Below are 18,729 nucleotides of genomic sequence, written 5' to 3'. Positions count from 1 at the left end.
AAGCCATGAATGAAATGTATTATTTCTGTCCAATACATGAAAAGAAACCAGCCCTTTGTGTGGAAGATTGTTTAAAAAAAATACCCTCCCTTCCCTGGACATTTTGTTTTTCTTTTTCTTTATTTTATCCTTGAATAAGTTATAACAGTATTTTCTGATTATCAGCGCCCACGTTTTAACTATTGGTAATTACTGTGTTTTTGAATCTAGATGTGACACCACAACAAACCACAGTGCATATCATACACATATATGAATATATGAGGGGTGTTTACCATTGACTGTGAGTGTTAGCTACCACTGAACTATGAAAATTGGCCTAAAGTTATGCTGACTGTTCCTGCAGAACTATGGTCTGACATTTCTTTATAATATACAGTCAATTTTTGACTCACTTGGTTTTTGAACTTCGTAAGAAGGCTTTCATCGATTTGTACTATTTTGTTAGATCTTTCGATTTGACCAGAAGCTCTGCTTAGAATTTGATGAGTACAGACTTCCTGCATGTGATTGTCCCAATCTATTAATTGTTTCGTCTGCTATATTCAGCTGATTTACAACATATCTATTAATTATCTCTTTCCTTTGGTATAATGATAGAATATGGTAGAATGCCAAAACCTTGAAAATAATCTACTGCTTGCTGTTAAGTCCCAAATTTTAATTACATTTCAAAATGCAAGACAAAATATACAGTAATAACAGCTAATTTATATCCTTGTTCATAAAGTAAAAGGTGGCTGATTGAAAATCATCGGGAACAAAAAATATTACGTCTGTCACTATGTCTGCTTATCCAACACTGATGCTAAGTCACATTACTACTTGATGACAGTTTCACAGTTGATGGGACAATACATAGGTATCCATGATAGTTTACATAATTAATATACACATCATTCACTGATCTGCGCTTTTTGGCCACATAGTTTTTTAAAAAATTATTTTTACTCATATTTTTTTATAAAATGCTCTTTTTACTATCATTTGTGAACAAAACAGTGCTTATGAATTGTATTGATAAGCGGACAATCGTTTCTCACCAATTCCTTAAAATTAGTGATTAGTTGGCAATTTTTCATTGGTATGGGGATACAAACTTAATAATATGTTCAAAATATAATTAATTTGTTCATTTGTTCAAAAATGAACAGATTAATTATATTTTGAACATATTATTAATGTTCATGAATGAGTCTCAGTCTGTGAAAGAATTACTTTTGTGTTAGCAATTTAAAAAATATTGAGTAAAGTAACATTTGTATTAATTATAAAGGTTTAAAGAATTTGTCATATTTAAATAAGAATTTAACATCATAATGTATAATTTAATAACAATTTTTAACATTTGCAGTTGCATCACGATCTGCTTCTGCCTTTTGGAATCCCGAAGACATGGTAAATATTTGAATTATTTTTCTATAATTAATTGTTGAAGATAGTTTTATTTAAAATTTTTGATACTAACTGCGTAAAATTGAAATAATGTACACATATCAATCCGGAGTTCCACTATTTGTTTAAAATTTATCAGTAATTTAGACTGTTTTAGAAATTTTTTGCTGTTTATTTTGCTGAAGTATTTCATACATCTCTTATAAATTTCAAAAATAATGTGTCTGTTGGGGGGAGGGGGGAAATGACTACAAAAGAAATTTTTAGTTTGTAATGACTCAAAACTTCACGATTTTCACTAGTGCTAAACAGAGAAGAATTAATAAGGAAAAATATTTGAATTATAGATTGTTTATAAGTTAACATTTAACATTTAATGAAATATTTTTATATCATTAACTTAAATGATTTAGAAATTTGATATTATGAAGCGAATATTCTTTTTGAGCAGATAATGAAATATTGTTTATGAATTAAAAAACTAGTAAATGATGCATAAAGTGCATTTTAGAAATATGAAATATTTTAGGAGATCCTATTTTTTTAACATTCAAAAAATAAATTAAAAAAAAATATATACCTTCAAAAAATAAATACCATGCATGTGGTGAAAATACTGTTACATGGATTTTCTCATTATATGTTAAAAAACAGTGCATGGAGGATTAAACTTCTTTAATGCTAATTAAAATTATTATGTCACGTCACATAGCTTTCAACAATTTAAAAAAATATTAGCAATGCCTTTAATGTTGTGTGGGAGGATTGTTTCATAATTCCCTTATTATAAAATTTCTTGATAATATAGTATTTCTGCTTAAAATATAGCTTTAAAACTAGTGAAATTATGCTACGTATTCATTAAATATTTATGCTAGTTTTTCGTAGCTTACTTTTTCTTTTACTCCTACTTCTAGTTGTCTTGAAAAAGATTTTAAGTTTAATCATCATGCAGTATTTAAATCAGCACTGCCATTATCAAAGAATCTTTAATTTTCCTTTCTGATAAATTTAAATTGTAAAGTTTGTTTTTGTCTTTATGAGTTTAATTTTTTATCTGCTTAATTAATTATTATTATGCATTTTTTCAACATTATAATACTTTCCTGCATGAATATTTAACTTACATGTTAGCCTTCAAAAACTTACTGCATGGAAAATTACATAAGATGATCACTCATTTTTGTCTTCAGTAGGCATATCAGCTTAGGAACTGTAATTATTTGTGATGTTCAATACAATTATGCATTTATGTTCTCAGAAACACTAGTGACTTTCACTGTTGTGTCTGAGGAGGATTTGCTGTATTTCTTTCCATTTCTCTAATGCTTCTAAATTGGGATTTTAATTATTATTAGTGATTTCAGTTTAAATTTGTTCCTAAACAGTTGCAAGATTTTAATTATTTTTTGGTAATTTAAACAGAACACCCAGAAAATTTAAATCAACAATGCCAGTTCAAAAAATTTAATCATCAATATATTATTTTCTGTTAAAACTGTATTTTGTGCTGGTGATATTTCAATTTAAAATAATCTTAGAATTGTAATAGCTTACTGCATGCATGCTAAATTTCCATAGAAACTTAACTGGTAATATTTTTCTGAAAATCAAGAATTATGAGGAATTTTTTTTTTAAGTAAGGGCGGTTTGAAACTAAAAAACCAAATGAAGGAAAATTTTCAAAAACCAAATTTATTTTCATCACCATATAATCTGTGGTCACAGATGGGCAACTGGAGAGGGACTTGTCAGGAACATTGTTGCAACCAGCTGTGAAGTTTCTGACTCGCTTACGCACTTTGCCTTCGCTCATGGCAGTCAATCTGTAAACTTCAAAATCTGCCTGTAAATGTCTCCACTGATTGAACTTCACATGGGACAGGTGATTCGAACATTTTAAAGATGCAGAACAGACCCTATAGGTTACCTACACAGCTGCAACCGAGCATAGGTGTTTCCAAGGAATGCTATAACATGACCAAGTACTCGTTACCACCCACACAAGATGTATTAATGTATATAACAAAAGGGCCCTTACTTACAAAACATGCTATGTATCAGAAGAATTTAGAGTAAAATTACGAAATAGGATAATAGAAATTTATTGGCTGATAGGAAATACATTTCTAAAACATTATAAATTATACAAAAATATTAATTGAAAAGGGTTAAAAAAATTATTATTGTAAAATAAGGAAAATTCTGAAAAAATTTAGCAAAATGCCACTTTGCTCCCCAGTTCATCCTCATTAAAGGATTTAGACTGTACTCATTCCAGTTATGGCGTTCAAAAGATTTCCATATTGTTATTTTTTGTCACTACCTCCCCGTACTTTGTGCACCTTCTGTCTTCCATGGATGTGGTAGCTGTTCCTAAGGCTCTTTCTCTGGAATTGAACCGTGATTGCCCATCATCCATTGCAACCATGGTAGGCACGTAACCTAGCATTCGCAGCCGATAAGGCAGACTCTTGAAAGATACATCACCAGGATAAGACTATGCAATCAGACAAAGCTACAGAGTTGCCATATGGTACGGACATGAGGTCCAATTGGTTTTGGATTAAATTTATTGTTTTATTCCATTAGCTTAACATTCCTTAATAGATTAAAAAATATTTTAAATTTAACTTTTGATATTTTATTTCCTACTGTCACTCATTTTTTCTCCCCCCTAGGTATTGCAAGACGTATATGCTCGTAGAATATCCGACGTGATATTGTGCAATTCGTTAGCAAATGAGAATTGCTGTGCCAATTATGTAAGTGAAAGTCATTCATGAAAAGCTAATGATACATTTTCAACATTTCAACAACTGCAATACAAAGGTCTCTGCAATAGAATATATGGTTTAGAAGAATGTGGTTACTTACAAGTACCATCTCCAGATATGGCAAGTTTCATCCCATATGGACAAAACAGTAACCACTCTGCATATAGACAACATTCTTCATCGTCATCATCAATAGAAGATGATTTATTATCAGAAGATTCATCATTAGCAGATATAAAAAGAAGCATAAGTATCATTAGTAAACCTTCATCGTCGATAGATAGTTTATCATCAGAAGTTTCATCAGCAGGTATGAAAAGAAGTATAAGTATCATTAGTAAGTCATCATCATCGATAGAAGATAATTTATCATCAGAAGATTCACTATCAGCAGGTGTAAAAAGTAGTATAAGTATCATTAGTAAATCATCATCAACAGAAGATAATTTATCAGCAGCAGGTATGAAAAGAAGTATAAGTATCATTAGTAAGGAATATTTAAACAGAAGTAAGTATTTTTCTTTATCTTCTTCTTAAACAGACAACTGTCATAATATGACTTATGAAACAGAAAACTGTTTAATTAAAATTCATAATTTCCTTTTTTCTGCTGCATCTTATCTGCAGTAGGAATTTAATCTGTGATCAGGATTGTCTCATGAAATATATATAGCGTCCATAAAAATCCCTATGCAACTTTTATTTTTGTAACTGTTGTTCTTAGACATATACTTTTAGTTAAAAAAAAAAAAAAAAAAAAAAAAAAAAGCTTTAAATGATTTAGGACATTGCATTTTTAAATTAAAAACGTCTAAATTGTAATAATTACAAAATCTAAATTTTTATCCTGCCTTCTCCCTTGTCTTTATAACTAGCTATATTTAATAAAAGTCTATTCATTCTAAAAATAAAGAAGTGTGTAGATCATTTACAAACTAAAGAGTGAAATATTTGATTTTGTATGTGACTGAAAATAAAATACTAGTTTAGAAAAATTATTGATTTAATAAGTGACTATGCAGACTATCATGAAATATTTTGAACAATGTAAAAATTTTTCTAAAAAGAGGATTTTATTCACAGAATTTTGCACATTACAGAGTTATGAAGGGTTCTAGAAAAATTATGCATTGACTTGAATTATAACTTTATACACTAACTTGGTGATAATCCAAAGGGGGACCCTTAAATCTACTCTAACTGAAGTGAGCATTTGTGAGCATTTGGTTATTTGGAAGGGGTTAGAAAGCCTCTCCTCTATATCATGTACTGTTATTAAGAACTTTATAACCGTATATTTGTTTAATTGTTTCAACTTTAATTTAATTTTTATAATATATTAATTATTTATTTGCTTATTTTTTATCAATATTTTTATCCCTTTATATTTTATTTAATTGTATATTTATTGTTTTATCCAATATTTCATTCATTAGCTTTTGTTCCCATTATTGATGGCATTCTATATATCTAGTTTTTCTAATTTTAGAAATTAAGCCTTGGCTGTAATATAAGAGTTTAGAGATTTTCACATACACATGATAACGAATAAAATTAAGCAAATCTGTGAAACTTTTTCAAAATATGATGATGAAAGCAATAAGATATTAAAACAATTTATAAATTATATTCATGCCTTCAATATAATAGAAGAGCTGTCTTTAGAGGCCTTGATCAGTCTGCTGATTCGACAAATTAATAAATTTAAGTGAGAGTAGAAAAATGTAGACACAATATAATGGAGATAGATTGCTTAGAATGAGTTTATAAATTGCAGTTAAAAAAAATCATACAAAGTGGAAAGTCACCAAATAATTTAGACCTGCACCAACTTGCGTACAAACCTGACGAGAATCATTCACCATCATTTCCAGTATTAGTTTAACACAAGCAACATCTATTACACAAATTTGGTATTTAAAAATGCTAAAAATTTGAGGCTTACTGTGAAGAGGGAGACAGTCTCTTTTTTCCAAAAAGGAGGAATATTGGAAACAAATTCCACATGTAATCACTACTTTTCTGAGGGAGTTAGATGGTGTCGCAATGTTTCTACCTGCTGCAACAAGAAGAGCATTCATAAAGACATGTGGTTTGAAATGCCCAGATTAAGTTTTTTAACATCTTTATGATTAATTTACACTTGGAGTGAAGAAATGACATCAATCAAATGGTGTAAAAAAAAACTGAAAATGAATCATTTGGCGATTGTAGATTGGAACAACTACTTGCAAGAAGTTTGTGTAGAGATGCCAGTGAAATGCGAGCCAAAAGAATCGGTCCTGAAATGATCATCGAAATCAATATAAGTTTGTTTACCAAATGAAAGAACAGTGCTGATCAAATTCTTCTGGAAGAGTGTATATTTGCTGCCACACTCATGAACGCTTCCTTGTTAATGTTCCAAACCACTGTCTACCAGTACTCTAAGACATAAAAAAAAAACATATCTAAGAAAGATCTATTGTTTATTTAAATTCTTAGGAGGGTTACTACACTTTTAAAATTGAAGAAGCAGATCTGCAGCATTTCAGAGTCAACCACAAATATAATTTTGTTGACCCTGACACTGATGTAAATATTCAAAAAATGGAACGCCTTTGGGGCTGTGCCAAATGAAGAAATAAAAAACATCAGCATCAGGGCACTGTGCGTCAGCACATGGAGTCATACCTCACTGAATTTATGTGAAGAAGAGGAGTAAAGGATCAATTTGAGGAAATTCTCAGAGAAAGTTTGAAATAGTTTGGAAGAATCAAATAAATATAAAAATTTCTTCTTTGTATATTCATGCAAATAAATACTTTTTTTGTGTATTGATGAATATTTTTATCTTTGTTTTGTTCTGGTGACTTGTGCAAATTCCTAAAGCAGTTGGCAGGATTTGCGCCCAGCTAACCAAAAAGTAAAGACATATAGTTAAGCAAAAGTCATTGTTAAGCAGAAAAAACATGACACTAAGCTTGAAGGCAGCAGAAACAAAACGTATTGTCTACAGGCCAGATTTAGCTTGTTAAACATGCTATTTCATATAAATGAATTAAGTAAAGAGGAAAAGTACATTAAACATATGTACATAAAATTTATTGTATTAAATATGATAGTACATATAAATAAAAATTAGCAAGGGTAGGGAAAACAGTAACTGGTCACAGGCTTTCGTAACATTAGCAAAACATCAAAACTGAGCAATTATCATAATAAATGTGTTAGCTATACACGTTTATTATAATAAAAATTAGTGAAATTTTTTTGTTTATTCAAAATTGACTTCTGAAAAATTAAAATTAAAAAAATATTGTCACTAAATTGGAATTTTTTTATAGCTCTGCAAGATGCAGTTGGCGTTGATAAAATACCTGCAAAAGATGGAAATCATTTGTTTAAGGTTTTAACAGAAGAAGATAGTGTAATGCAGCCACCGGAAGATGCAATGAAATGTAAGTAATATCTTCTTTTGCAATATAAGTATGATAACATGATTATCCATTACATTTTACAGGTAAGATTAACTTTCCATCAGATTTAGATTTCTGAGACATGCACAAAGTGTTGACATTGAAAACAAATTTATTTTGACATTTAGTTGATAGAAAATATGCAATCATCTACCTTTTTAAGTTGCTTTAAAAAAAAAAAGCAGTTTTAGAAGTATATACATAAAACAATTAAGTTTTGTAAATAAATCTATAAAATGTTACAGCTAATATGTGTCCAGTAAGTACACTGTAGAAAATGTGAACTTTAATTTAAATAAATCAAGTGGGAATTTACTGGATTTTTTTGTTTAAAACTGAATACATGTCTGACATTTTAAAGGGTTTCAGATATAACTAAATGTTAAAAAGGATTCATTTTTCTGAGATCTCACAATGCAAAAAGTTATTTATTATCAGTTAAAAGCAGTATATTTCTGTATTTAGTGCCTCTTAATCACTATCAGTGCTGTTAGGAAAATAACTGCACTACCGGTATGACTACCGCTGGTACCGTTATCCCACCGCATGTCATCCTCTGAACTGCCTAGAGCAGCAGTTGTCAACCTTTTTGATTAATGCGTACCATCTGAACAAAAGCTGAAAACCTTTAGTACCATCGCTGAATTTTACAATGGTTATTTTTCTCAATAGAAATATAATTTCTGCATTTGCAGAAGCTATTGGCTATTTGCATTAAATATGCACACATAAAAAATATTAGATTAAAAATTGGCTACCATTTTAATTATCAAAATTTAAATTACAATACTTTAGTTTAAAATTTCGTGTGAAATTTGGTCCTGTTTAAGAGAGATCAATTACTTTACGGCTGGTCTTATTTCACTTAATTTTAACCGTAAATTAGGACCCAGTTTTAATTTTGATCTGTATTTATTTTTGAAATATAACATGGAAGAAAATCCTTGTTCACACAAATAGGTTGTGCAAAAAGGCAATAAAAATGTAACAACTTTAATTAAAATGTCTTCAAGAGATAAAATTTCAGGTAAATTTGAACAAAATGGATTTCTAATCCAATTTCTTTTTCATAATCTTTAGAAAAATACACGCTGAAATAATTTATCAATTAAAAACTATGATTTTGAATGTTGGATGCTAATTTTTTTATTTTCACACTTTTTTTTCTCTTAGAAAACTTTCTAAAAGTAGTAGAAAGCTTAAAATATTACTATCCCATTCTTTGATTATTAGCTCGAGTTTTTTTTTTTTCGTTCCAGATATTTTATCTATAATTGTAAACAAATTAACTCTTTCTCCTTGTAATCCTAAGTTCTATTCATTTAACTTTCCAGAAATATCTGCTAAACGTGCTGACCATGATTCACTAAATAAACATTTTTGCAATTCAAATTTTCGAGCCCAGAGGAAAATTTGAATTTCTGGTCGAAGTTTAAAAAGATGATTTAAAACTTTGTTTTTGGATAACCTACCTTACTTCTGAATGTGACAAAAGAGTTTCATGTTCATTGCCCATCTCTTGGCATAAAATTGTAAATACTCTTGAATTTAAAGCTTAACTTTTAATGAAATTAAGAATTTTCACAGCTGAATTCAAAACGATTTTCAAGTTTACAGGTATTGTTTTGGCTACTAATGCTTCACGATGAATGAGGCAGTGAGTAAATTTAGTTTCAGGTGTGATTTTCTTTATTTAAGAAATAACACCAGAATATTTTTCTATTAAAGATCGAGCTCCATCACTGCATATGCCAATGCACTTATTCCATGGAATATCATTCTGACATAAAATTGTCAATTACTTTGAAAATTTTATTTTCTGTTGCTCTATCACAAAATAAATACTCATTAGCAATTCATTTGTCTTCTTCAAAACATATGCAAACTAATATTTGAACAAAGTTGGTTATCAATACTTTCATCCAATAACAATGACAAATACTCACTTTTTATGTATTTTATTTTTTGAATAAGTGTCTCTTTTATGGAATCTGCCATTTCGTGCATTCATCGACTTATTGTATCACTTGATAACTTATTGAGTTCATTAGCTGCCTTTTTCATTGAATAATGTTAAAACGATATCTTTAGCTGCTGGTAATATAAGGTTTTCTTCAATAGTGTGAGCCTGCCCAGTTTTGGGAATTCTTAGACTTTCTAGGTAGCTAGCTTCCAACATTTTTTTACTTGAAGTAATATTATTTTTGAATTCCGATTATTTCCCCCTTAAAATATTCTTCATATTTATCCTTTAAATTGGAATGTTTAGATTCAAGATGTCTTACACCAACGACAGTTTCTTGCTTTGAAGGAAAAACAGTTAACTGCAAATAACACATTTAGGTTGAGTGTCCATTTCGTCGCCATTCCAAGTAGACCCAAATGATAAATAATTTCCGTTATATTTTCTATAAACAATTTTTGTTTTCTTTTCACTATTCTTATTGCTAGTAGATTGTCCTGGATCCATCACCTGTGAATCATCACTTTTCCGCTTTGTCAGTCCTAGCTATTTTTCCATTTTGAAAATCTAAGTTTGTTTTATTATTTGCTTATAAATGTTTAAATGCACAATATATTATGAGTTCTTCAAAAACAGATGGCGATATTCTCAAATCAGGTAGGAAAGTAAGAAATACAAAGCAACAAGAAGACAAAATACCTGCTGTTAGAGACTGCAAAGATACATAAAAAAAAAATGATTCTAATTGAAAATAGAGCAATGTGAGCATGAATAAAATGCGGATATGCTAATAAATTTATTAACTCTAAAAGAGTTAATGAGATACTATTATCTTTTTATAGAAACTTATATTTATTTCCTATTAATAGAACATCCACTTCTATTACTCCTTTTAAAACCATCATTTGTGACAAAGTTTTATTATGTTTAAAAGAATATTGCCCACCATTGGGCGAGCAGTAAAGACACTGGTAGTTCGATTTAAGATTCGAATCCTGCGAGTGGGCTGGCTACAATGGGCATTTTCGTGGTTTTTGCATGTGTAATGAGTATAGGAGTAAATTTTCCTTAGAAAGTCCTCCATGAAGGCACCATTCCTCTTGGGCAGATAGCCTTCGAGGCTTTGTCATAATCGCATAAATGTAACCGAACTAAAAGAATTTTTGTGAAAATAATAACTGATTTTTACTTCCTTGTACGAAGAAAAAGGAAGTATTGTAATCGCGAAAAGTTTCAGGCAACATATTTCAACGAAAATATCCATTTTGACCGCTATTGAATGCAATTTAACGATGTTTTTGCATGATATCTGTGCGTAAGGACAGAATAAGACACCTTTCCTCCAAAAAAATTTTACAACTGCTTTAAAATGAATTCTGAAAAGAATTTTTCGTGGCGTCTGTTCGAACGTATGTACGTACGTATCTCGCATAACTCAAAAACGAGTAGCCTCAGAACGTTGAAATTTTGTATATAGGACTGCTATAACATGTAGATGTGCACCTCGTATTTTGGTTGCAACCGGCCGCACCAAACGTATATAAATATATATATATATATATCCACTCTGTTACCCGGCTCAGTAATCTCAGTATCTTTACTCTTATATGTTTGTAAATTGTACATTTTTTGCTTTTAAAAATAATTGAATTGAAATGATTGAAAAATGTTGTTTTTATCTTCCAGTTAAGGTTTTTATGCCTTTGGTAATTCAGGAAGCAATATTTGTACAATTATCAACAATTTAAAAGCTGTTTAAGTGCGGTTAAGTTTTAAATAACATGGCGGACATATTTTTTTACATTTGAAACAGCAGAATTGTAGATTAGTTGCCAATCTAGAGAGACTAAGCTTCGCAACACAAAAATAACGCCTTCGTTTATAATCGCGAATTAAATCATGCTTAATCCTTTCTGAATTTTTTCGAGGAAATAAGTGTTTAAGATTTACTTCGTAATTTTTAATGCCGATATTTTGAGTTTTTATGTATTTTTGCCTTGACACGAAGTGAGAGCTGAATTAATTGAATGAGAAATACTATATCGTCTGTGAAAAACTGTTTCTTTTCTGTTTTGTTTGTTTGCTTAATTTCTTTCATAAATTGTTTTAGCTTTATTGTAGTATTTGAATAGAACATGTGGCAATGATAATTCTTCAAATGATACAAATTTTGTGCGTTCAGAGTGTTGTTATTGTAAACAAATATAGTGAATTTTAAAGAGTGCATTTATAGTATTGTGGTTTATGCGCTGTCGATGAAGTAGATTTAATTCAATCCAATCAATTTAAATGAAATTTAAAAAAAAAAAATGCGTATAATTTAATATTCTGTACAAGGAAGTCATGTGGTGTACACATCAGATTTTTTTTCTAGTTTATGAGTGGCTATTGACCTTGAATAATTTTACGAGTGCTATAGAACAAACTTAAAAAGGATGTTGGGGTAATTAATTTTTGAACTTAATTGTTAAAAGTACTTTGTTTCTTTGCGTAACACCTATTTTCTCCTTGTGTACCACCAGTGGTACTCATACCACCGGTTGAGAATAGCTGGTCTAGAGCATTGGATAGTCCATTCTTCATTAACCTTTCTATTATTGTTTTAAGTTTGATGCTATCTCAGACTGCCAGAATCCATTCAGAGATATGCTGTACACTTGGACATTTGATTTTTTTCTTTTGGTGTAAGGTCATAGTTTCGTGCACTCATCTAATCATCATAAAATCTTTCGTATGAACTTTTGAAGGAGTAATTAACAGCAACACTAAGGGGCTGAAGTACGGGCACAACTATGTTAGTTTTTAACTTGTTTAATTTTCCTTTCTCTTAAGGATTCATGTGACATCAGAAGCTGTCCCAAACTCTTAGGATTTTTGTCCAAAATGAGCTGTTAGGTTTCAGCAAGCCACGAGGTCTTCTATTTCAAAATGTTTCTAGCCACTAAACTTAGTGATGAACCATTCCTCTTGTAGCCTTTTTCCTGAGCGAACAATATATGTTTTTGGGTACAGCCTTTCGCTTTAACACAACTTGGAATTGGAGTCTTCCTCCATCTGGCAGAGCAGCGAGCATAACTGTACATTGCTGCTTCTCACTACCTGTAGTTTTGATTCTTATTCTTAGCCTATTGGTGCAACTGCATTAGAAAGCCATAACTGTAAATGAGTATATTACTGATTTCAGAAAACGTGTACCCATTAGTTTGTAGCTTGTCAATACCATGCCTGAAATTTCAAAATTTTGTCATCAGGGTTTGCCAAAAGACATTCTATGACTTAGTGATGAACCATTCCTATTATAAAATATACACACCATCTTGCACTTGCTTAAAAAACATGGCTCATCTTTATCCAATTATCTTCTTTATGAGCTTAGAAGGGCATAATATCCACAGTTACAACATAACCAGTACTTCTTTTCTCATTAACATGCAATAAATTATTATTTTCCAATGTAGATACTTAGCTGCTTTTCCATGAAACACATTTCCTTTGCCACTTAAAGTTCATTCTTCTGCTTTTTCCACCGTTGCATGTTGAAATGATGTGCTGCAGCTCAGTTCCTTTTTCACTCAGAAAACTGGATAACTGCAGCTTAAAATACTATTCCAGGCTGCATTGCAGTTTTAAAATTTGCATTGTAGTTAATCATTTGTCAGACATTTTCCTTCAAATGACCTGCAACCACAACTAAACTTATGGAATGTTGTGTGATATTCACTTAACAACAAAGGATTTTAAACTCAATCATTGAATATTCTCAGTAGTGTTGCCACACGATTGTCTGTATCTATTTCTAATTATATAATTGTCTATAAGACACATTCCTTATTTTTATCTGCTTTTTTGTGGATTAATTATATTTCCATACATATTATATTCATTTTACTAATTATTTTCTTATATTGCAGATATTATTTATAAAAACGTGTTAAAAAAACTTTTTATTGTAATAAACGCTAGGGTGTAAATAATCGGGATGTACTTTCAGAGTAAATGTAATGTCTAAAGCTCTTTTCAAAACTAATAACAATTTTCTTTAACAAAAAAATGCCATTGTTTGTGTATTTTTGTGATAAACTGAGTCTAAAAGAAATATAAATTGTGCTACCACAAAAGGCCTGGCAGTAATACTGCAGAGAACCTGTTGGCATAAGTGTTTTTTTTTTACTTGCTAGTGGTTTTAAGCATGATATTAAGCTTAAAGTTAGCATAACATTTAGTGCATGTGAATTTAAAGCTATTAGGAAAAGCATATTAAACTCATGCAAATAATGTTAAACAATATTCAATGTGTTAAATAATATTTAATACATATAAATAGAAGTTGGTAAGAAAAGATAATAATATATAGCATATGCAAGTAAAAATTAGCTGATTCAACATACAGTACATATAAAGTTAGCAGAAAAAATATGATATTAAGCATTGATAAATCAAAATTAATAATTAATAATGGAAATCAATTTCTGGTTAATTATGTTACTAAAGTAAGAGTTAAAAATGTTTGTACACTTAGATATAGCAATACCTGATTTTTTATATTAGAGTTGTATTGCTCTGAGAAAGGCCTCACCTTCCCACAGAAGTAAAACTGGAATTAAGAAAGCTGTCAGAGACATTATCTTACTGGAAAAGAGTCTTTAAACAAGTTTAAAATTGCACTGAATGGATTTTGGCTGTCGTGTTTAATTTCAGGCTGAAACAAATATTTGTAAAAGCCACCTGCTAGACGTTGTCTGATTTTTGCTATACTACAATGTGCAACTTGTAAACAGGAATAAAAGAAAGTGAGGGCAACCCAAGATAAATGATTGTTACTTCCACAAAAAGAGCAGTCCTGAGATTTCTAGCTTTAAATTTTTAGCACTATTCGCCATAGTTTTTACACTTACTGGGTTCTCTTTATCTTGGTTTCCTTATTTCAGTGCTTTAAAAATAGGAATTTCTTTCTGAAAAGCAGGTGTTGAAAAAATTTTGCAGAAAGGACCTACAGAACTTGCATTAGCTATTATTATTTACTGTGCAATTACATAAAAAGAAGTTTTATCCTTGAATAAGTTATAACAGTATTTTCTGATTATCAGCGCCCACGTTTTAACTATTGGTAATTACTGTGTTTTTGAATCTAAATGTGACACCACAACAAACCACAGTGCATATCATACACATATATGAATATATGAGGGGTGTTTACCATTGACTGTGAGTGTTGGCTACCACTGAACTATGAAAATTGGCCTAAAGTTATGCTGACTGTTCCTGCAGAACTATGGTCTGACATTTCTTTATAATATACAGTCAATTTTTGACTCACTTGGTTTTTGAACTTCGTAAGAAGGCTTTCATCGATTTGTACTATTTTGTTAGATCTTTCGATCTGACCAGAAGCTCTGGTTAGAATTTGATGAGTACAGACTGCCTGCATGTGATCGTCCCAATCTATTAATTGTTTCGTCTGCTATATTCAGCTGATTTACAACATATCTATTAATTATCTCTTTCCTTTGGTATAATGATTGAATATGGTAGAATGCCAAAACCTTGAAAATAATCTACTGCTTGCGGTTAAGTCCCAAATTTTAATCACATTTCAAAATGCAAGACAAAATATACAGTAATAACAGCTAATTTATATCCTTGTTCATAAAGCAAAAGGTGGCTGATTGAAAATCATTGGGAACAAAAAATATTACGTCTGTGACTATGTCTGCTTATCCAACACTGATGCTAAGTCACATTACTACTTGATAACAGTTTCACAGTTGATGGGACAATACATAGGTATCCATGATAGTTTACATAATTAATATACACATCATTCACTGATCTGCGCTTTTTGGCCACAGTTTTTTTAAAAATTATTTTTACTCATATTTTTTTTATAAAATGCTCTTTTTACTATCATTTGTGAACAAAACAGTGCTTATGAATTGTATTGATAAGCGGACAATCGTTTCTCACCAATTCCTTAAAATTAGTGATTAGTTGGCAATTTTTCATTGGTATGGGGATACAAACTTAATAATATGTTCAAAATATAATTAATTTGTTCATTTGTTCAAAAATGAACAGATTAATTATATTTTGAACATATTATTAATGTTCATGAATGAGTCTCAGTCTGTGAAAGAATTACTTTTGTGTTAGCAATTTAAAAAATATTGAGTAAAGTAACATTTGTATTAATTATAAAGTTTTAAAGAATTTGTCATATTTAAATAAGAATTTAACATCATTATGTATAATTTAATAACAATTTTTAATATTTGCAGTTGCATTCACGATCTGCTTCTGCCTTTTGGAATCCCGAAGACATGGTAAATATATGAATTATTTTTCTATAATTAATTGTTGAAGATAGTTTTATTTAAAATTTTTGAGACTAACTGCGTAAAATTGAAATAATGTACACATATCAATCCGGAGTTCCACTATTTTTTTTTAAATTTATCAGTAATTTAGACTGTTTTAGAAATTTTTTGCTGTTTATTTTGCTGAAGTATTTCATACATCTCTTATAAATTTCAAAAATAATGTGTCTGTTGGGGGGGGGGAATGACTACAAAAGAAATTTTTAGTTTGTAATGACTCAAAACTTCACGATTTTCACTAGTGCTAAACAGAGAAGAATTAATAAGGAAAAATATTTGAATTATAGATTGTTTATAAGTTAACATTTAATGAAATATTTTTATATCATTAACTTAAATGATTTAGAAATTTGATATTATGAAGCGAATATTCTTTTTGAGCAGATAATGAAATATTGTTTATGAATTAAAAAACTAGTAAATGATGCATAAAGTGCATTTTAGAAATATGAAATATTTTAGGAGATCCTATTTTTTTAACATTCAAAAAATAAATTAAAAAAAAAATATATACCTTCAAAAAATAAATACCATGCATGTGGTGAAAATACTGTTACATGGATTTTCTCATTATATGTTAAAAAACAGTGCATGGAGGATTAAACTTCTTTAATGCTAATTAAAATTATTATGTCACGTCACATAGCTTTCAACAATTTAAAAAAATATTAGCAATGCCTTTAATGTTGTGTGGGAGGATTGTTTCATAATTCCCTTATTATAAAATTTCTTGATAATATAGTATTTCTGCTTAAAATATAGCTTTAAAACTAGTGAAATTATGCTACGTATTCATTAAATATTTATGCTAGTTTTTCGTAGCTTACTTTTTCTTTTACTCCTACTTCTAGTTGTCTTGAAAAAGATTTTAAGTTTAATCATCATGCAGTATTTAAATCAGCACTGCCATTATCAAAGAATCTTTAATTTTCCTTTCTGATAAATTTAAATTGTAAAGTTTGTTTTTGTCTTTATGAGTTTAATTTTTTATCTGCTTAATTAATTATTATTATGCATTTTTTCAACATTATAATACTTTCCTGCATGAATATTTAACTTACATGTTAGCCTTCAAAAACTTACTGCATGGAAAATTACATAAGATGATCACTCATTTTTGTCTTCAGTAGGCATATCAGCTTAGGAACTGTAATTATTTGTGATGTTCAATACAATTATGCATTTATGTTCTCAGAAACACTAGTGACTTTCACTGTTGTGTCTGAGGAGGATTTGCTGTATTTCTTTCCATTTCTCTAATGCTTCTAAATTGGGATTTTAATTATTATTAGTGATTTCAGTTTAAATTTGTTCCTAAACAGTTGCAAGATTTTAATTATTTTTTGGTAATTTAAACAGAACACCCAGAAAATTTAAATCAACAATGCCAGTTCAAAAAATTTAATCATCAATATATTATTTTCTGTTAAAACTGTATTTTGTGCTGGTGATATTTCAATTTAAAATAATCTTAGAATTGTAATAGCTTACTGCATGCATGCTAAATTTCCATAGAAACTTAACTGGTAATATTTTTCTGAAAATCAAGAATTATGAGGAATTTTTTTTTTAAGTAAGGGCGGTTTGAAACTAAAAAACCAAATGAAGGAAAATTTTCAAAAACCAAATTTATTTTCATCACCATATAATCTGTGGTCACAGATGGGCAACTGGAGAGGGACTTGTCAGGAACATTGTTGCAACCAGCTGTGAAGTTTCTGACTCGCTTACGCACTTTGCCTTCGCTCATGGCAGTCAATCTGTAAACTTCAAAATCTGCCTGTAAATGTCTCCACTGATTGAACTTCACATGGGACAGGTGATTCGAACATTTTAAAGATGCAGAACAGACCCTATAGGTTACCTACACAGCTGCAACCGAGCATAGGTGTTTCCAAGGAATGCTATAACATGACCAAGTACTCGTTACCACCCACACAAGATGTATTAATGTATATAACAAAAGGGCCCTTACTTACAAAACATGCTATGTATCAGAAGAATTTAGAGTAAAATTACGAAATAGGATAATAGAAATTTATTGGCTGATAGGAAATACATTTCTAAAACATTATAAATTATACAAAAATATTAATTGAAAAGGGTTAAAAAAATTATTATTGTAAAATAAGGAAAATTCTGAAAAAATTTAGCAAAATGCCACTTTGCTCCCCAGTTCATCCTCATTAAAGGATTTAGACTGTACTCATTCCAGTTATGGCGTTCAAAAGATTTCCATATTGTTATTTTTTGTCACTACCTCCCCGTACTTTGTGCGCCTTCTGTCTTCCATGGATGTGGTAGCTGTTCCTAAGGCTCTTTCTCTGGAATTGAACCGTGATTGCCCATCATCCATTGCAACCATGGTAGGCACGTAACCTAGCATTCGCAGCCGATAAGGCAGACTCTTGAAAGATACATCACCAGGATAAGACTATGCAATCAGACAAAGCTACAGAGTTGCCATATGGTACGGACATGAGGTCCAATTGGTTTTGGATTAAATTTATTGTTTTATTCCATTAGCTTAACATTCCTTAATAGATTAAAAAATATTTTAAATTTAACTTTTGATATTTTATTTCCTACTGTCACTCATTTTTTCTCCCCCCTAGGTATTGCAAGACGTATATGCTCGTAGAATATCCGACGTGATATTGTGCAATTCGTTAGCAAATGAGAATTGCTGTGCCAATTATGTAAGTGAAAGTCATTCATGAAAAGCTAATGATACATTTTCAACATTTCAACAACTGCAATAC

At 29.9% G+C, this 18,729-nt stretch overlaps 2 protein-coding genes across 3 annotated transcripts in view; both read left to right on the top strand.

The window, feature by feature from the left end:
• LOC146995064 (uncharacterized) overlaps positions 1-4,213 on the top strand; it is a 30,813-nt gene extending 26,600 nt beyond the window's left edge. For both annotated transcript variants that reach the window (XM_085825375.1, XM_085825374.1), the window contains exons 4-5: positions 1,355-1,398; positions 4,077-4,213. In XM_085825375.1, the coding sequence (XP_085681501.1) occupies positions 1,355-1,398; positions 4,077-4,181 (149 nt within the window). In that variant the 3' untranslated portion in view covers positions 4,182-4,213. The remainder of the gene's footprint in view (positions 1-1,354; positions 1,399-4,076) is intronic.
• A 76-nt stretch (positions 4,214-4,289) lies between these two features.
• LOC146995063 (uncharacterized) lies at positions 4,290-18,719 on the top strand. Its single transcript, XM_085825373.1, has 4 exons — positions 4,290-4,680; positions 7,499-7,612; positions 15,869-15,913; positions 18,583-18,719. The coding sequence occupies exons 1-4, from the start codon at positions 4,290-4,292 to the stop codon at positions 18,606-18,608; spliced, it is 576 nt and encodes a 191-aa protein (XP_085681499.1). The 3' UTR covers positions 18,609-18,719.
• Positions 18,720-18,729: the final 10 nt, after the last annotated feature.

The sequence above is a fragment of the Stegodyphus dumicola genome, chromosome 10 (genome assembly GCF_044657685.1).
Source record: "Stegodyphus dumicola isolate Sdum_Otavi_A_Nest chromosome 10, ASM4465768v1".
Classification (NCBI taxonomy): Eukaryota; Metazoa; Arthropoda; class Arachnida; order Araneae; family Eresidae; genus Stegodyphus; species Stegodyphus dumicola.
The sequence above is the reverse complement of the archived record's forward strand: the minus strand, read 5'-3'. Positions and strand labels throughout refer to the sequence as shown.

Excerpts from the sequence above, each read along its gene's own strand:
- LOC146995063 (XM_085825373.1), top strand. The coding sequence starts at position 4,290 with ATGGCAAGTTTCATCCCATATGGACAAAACAGTAACCACTCTGCATAT. Across the intron at positions 4,681-7,498 it reads TAAGGAATATTTAAACAGAA|CTCTGCAAGATGCAGTTGGC; the intron begins GTAAGTATTTTT and ends ATTTTTTTATAG. Across the intron at positions 7,613-15,868 it reads ACCGGAAGATGCAATGAAAT|TTGCATTCACGATCTGCTTC; the intron begins GTAAGTAATATC and ends TAATATTTGCAG.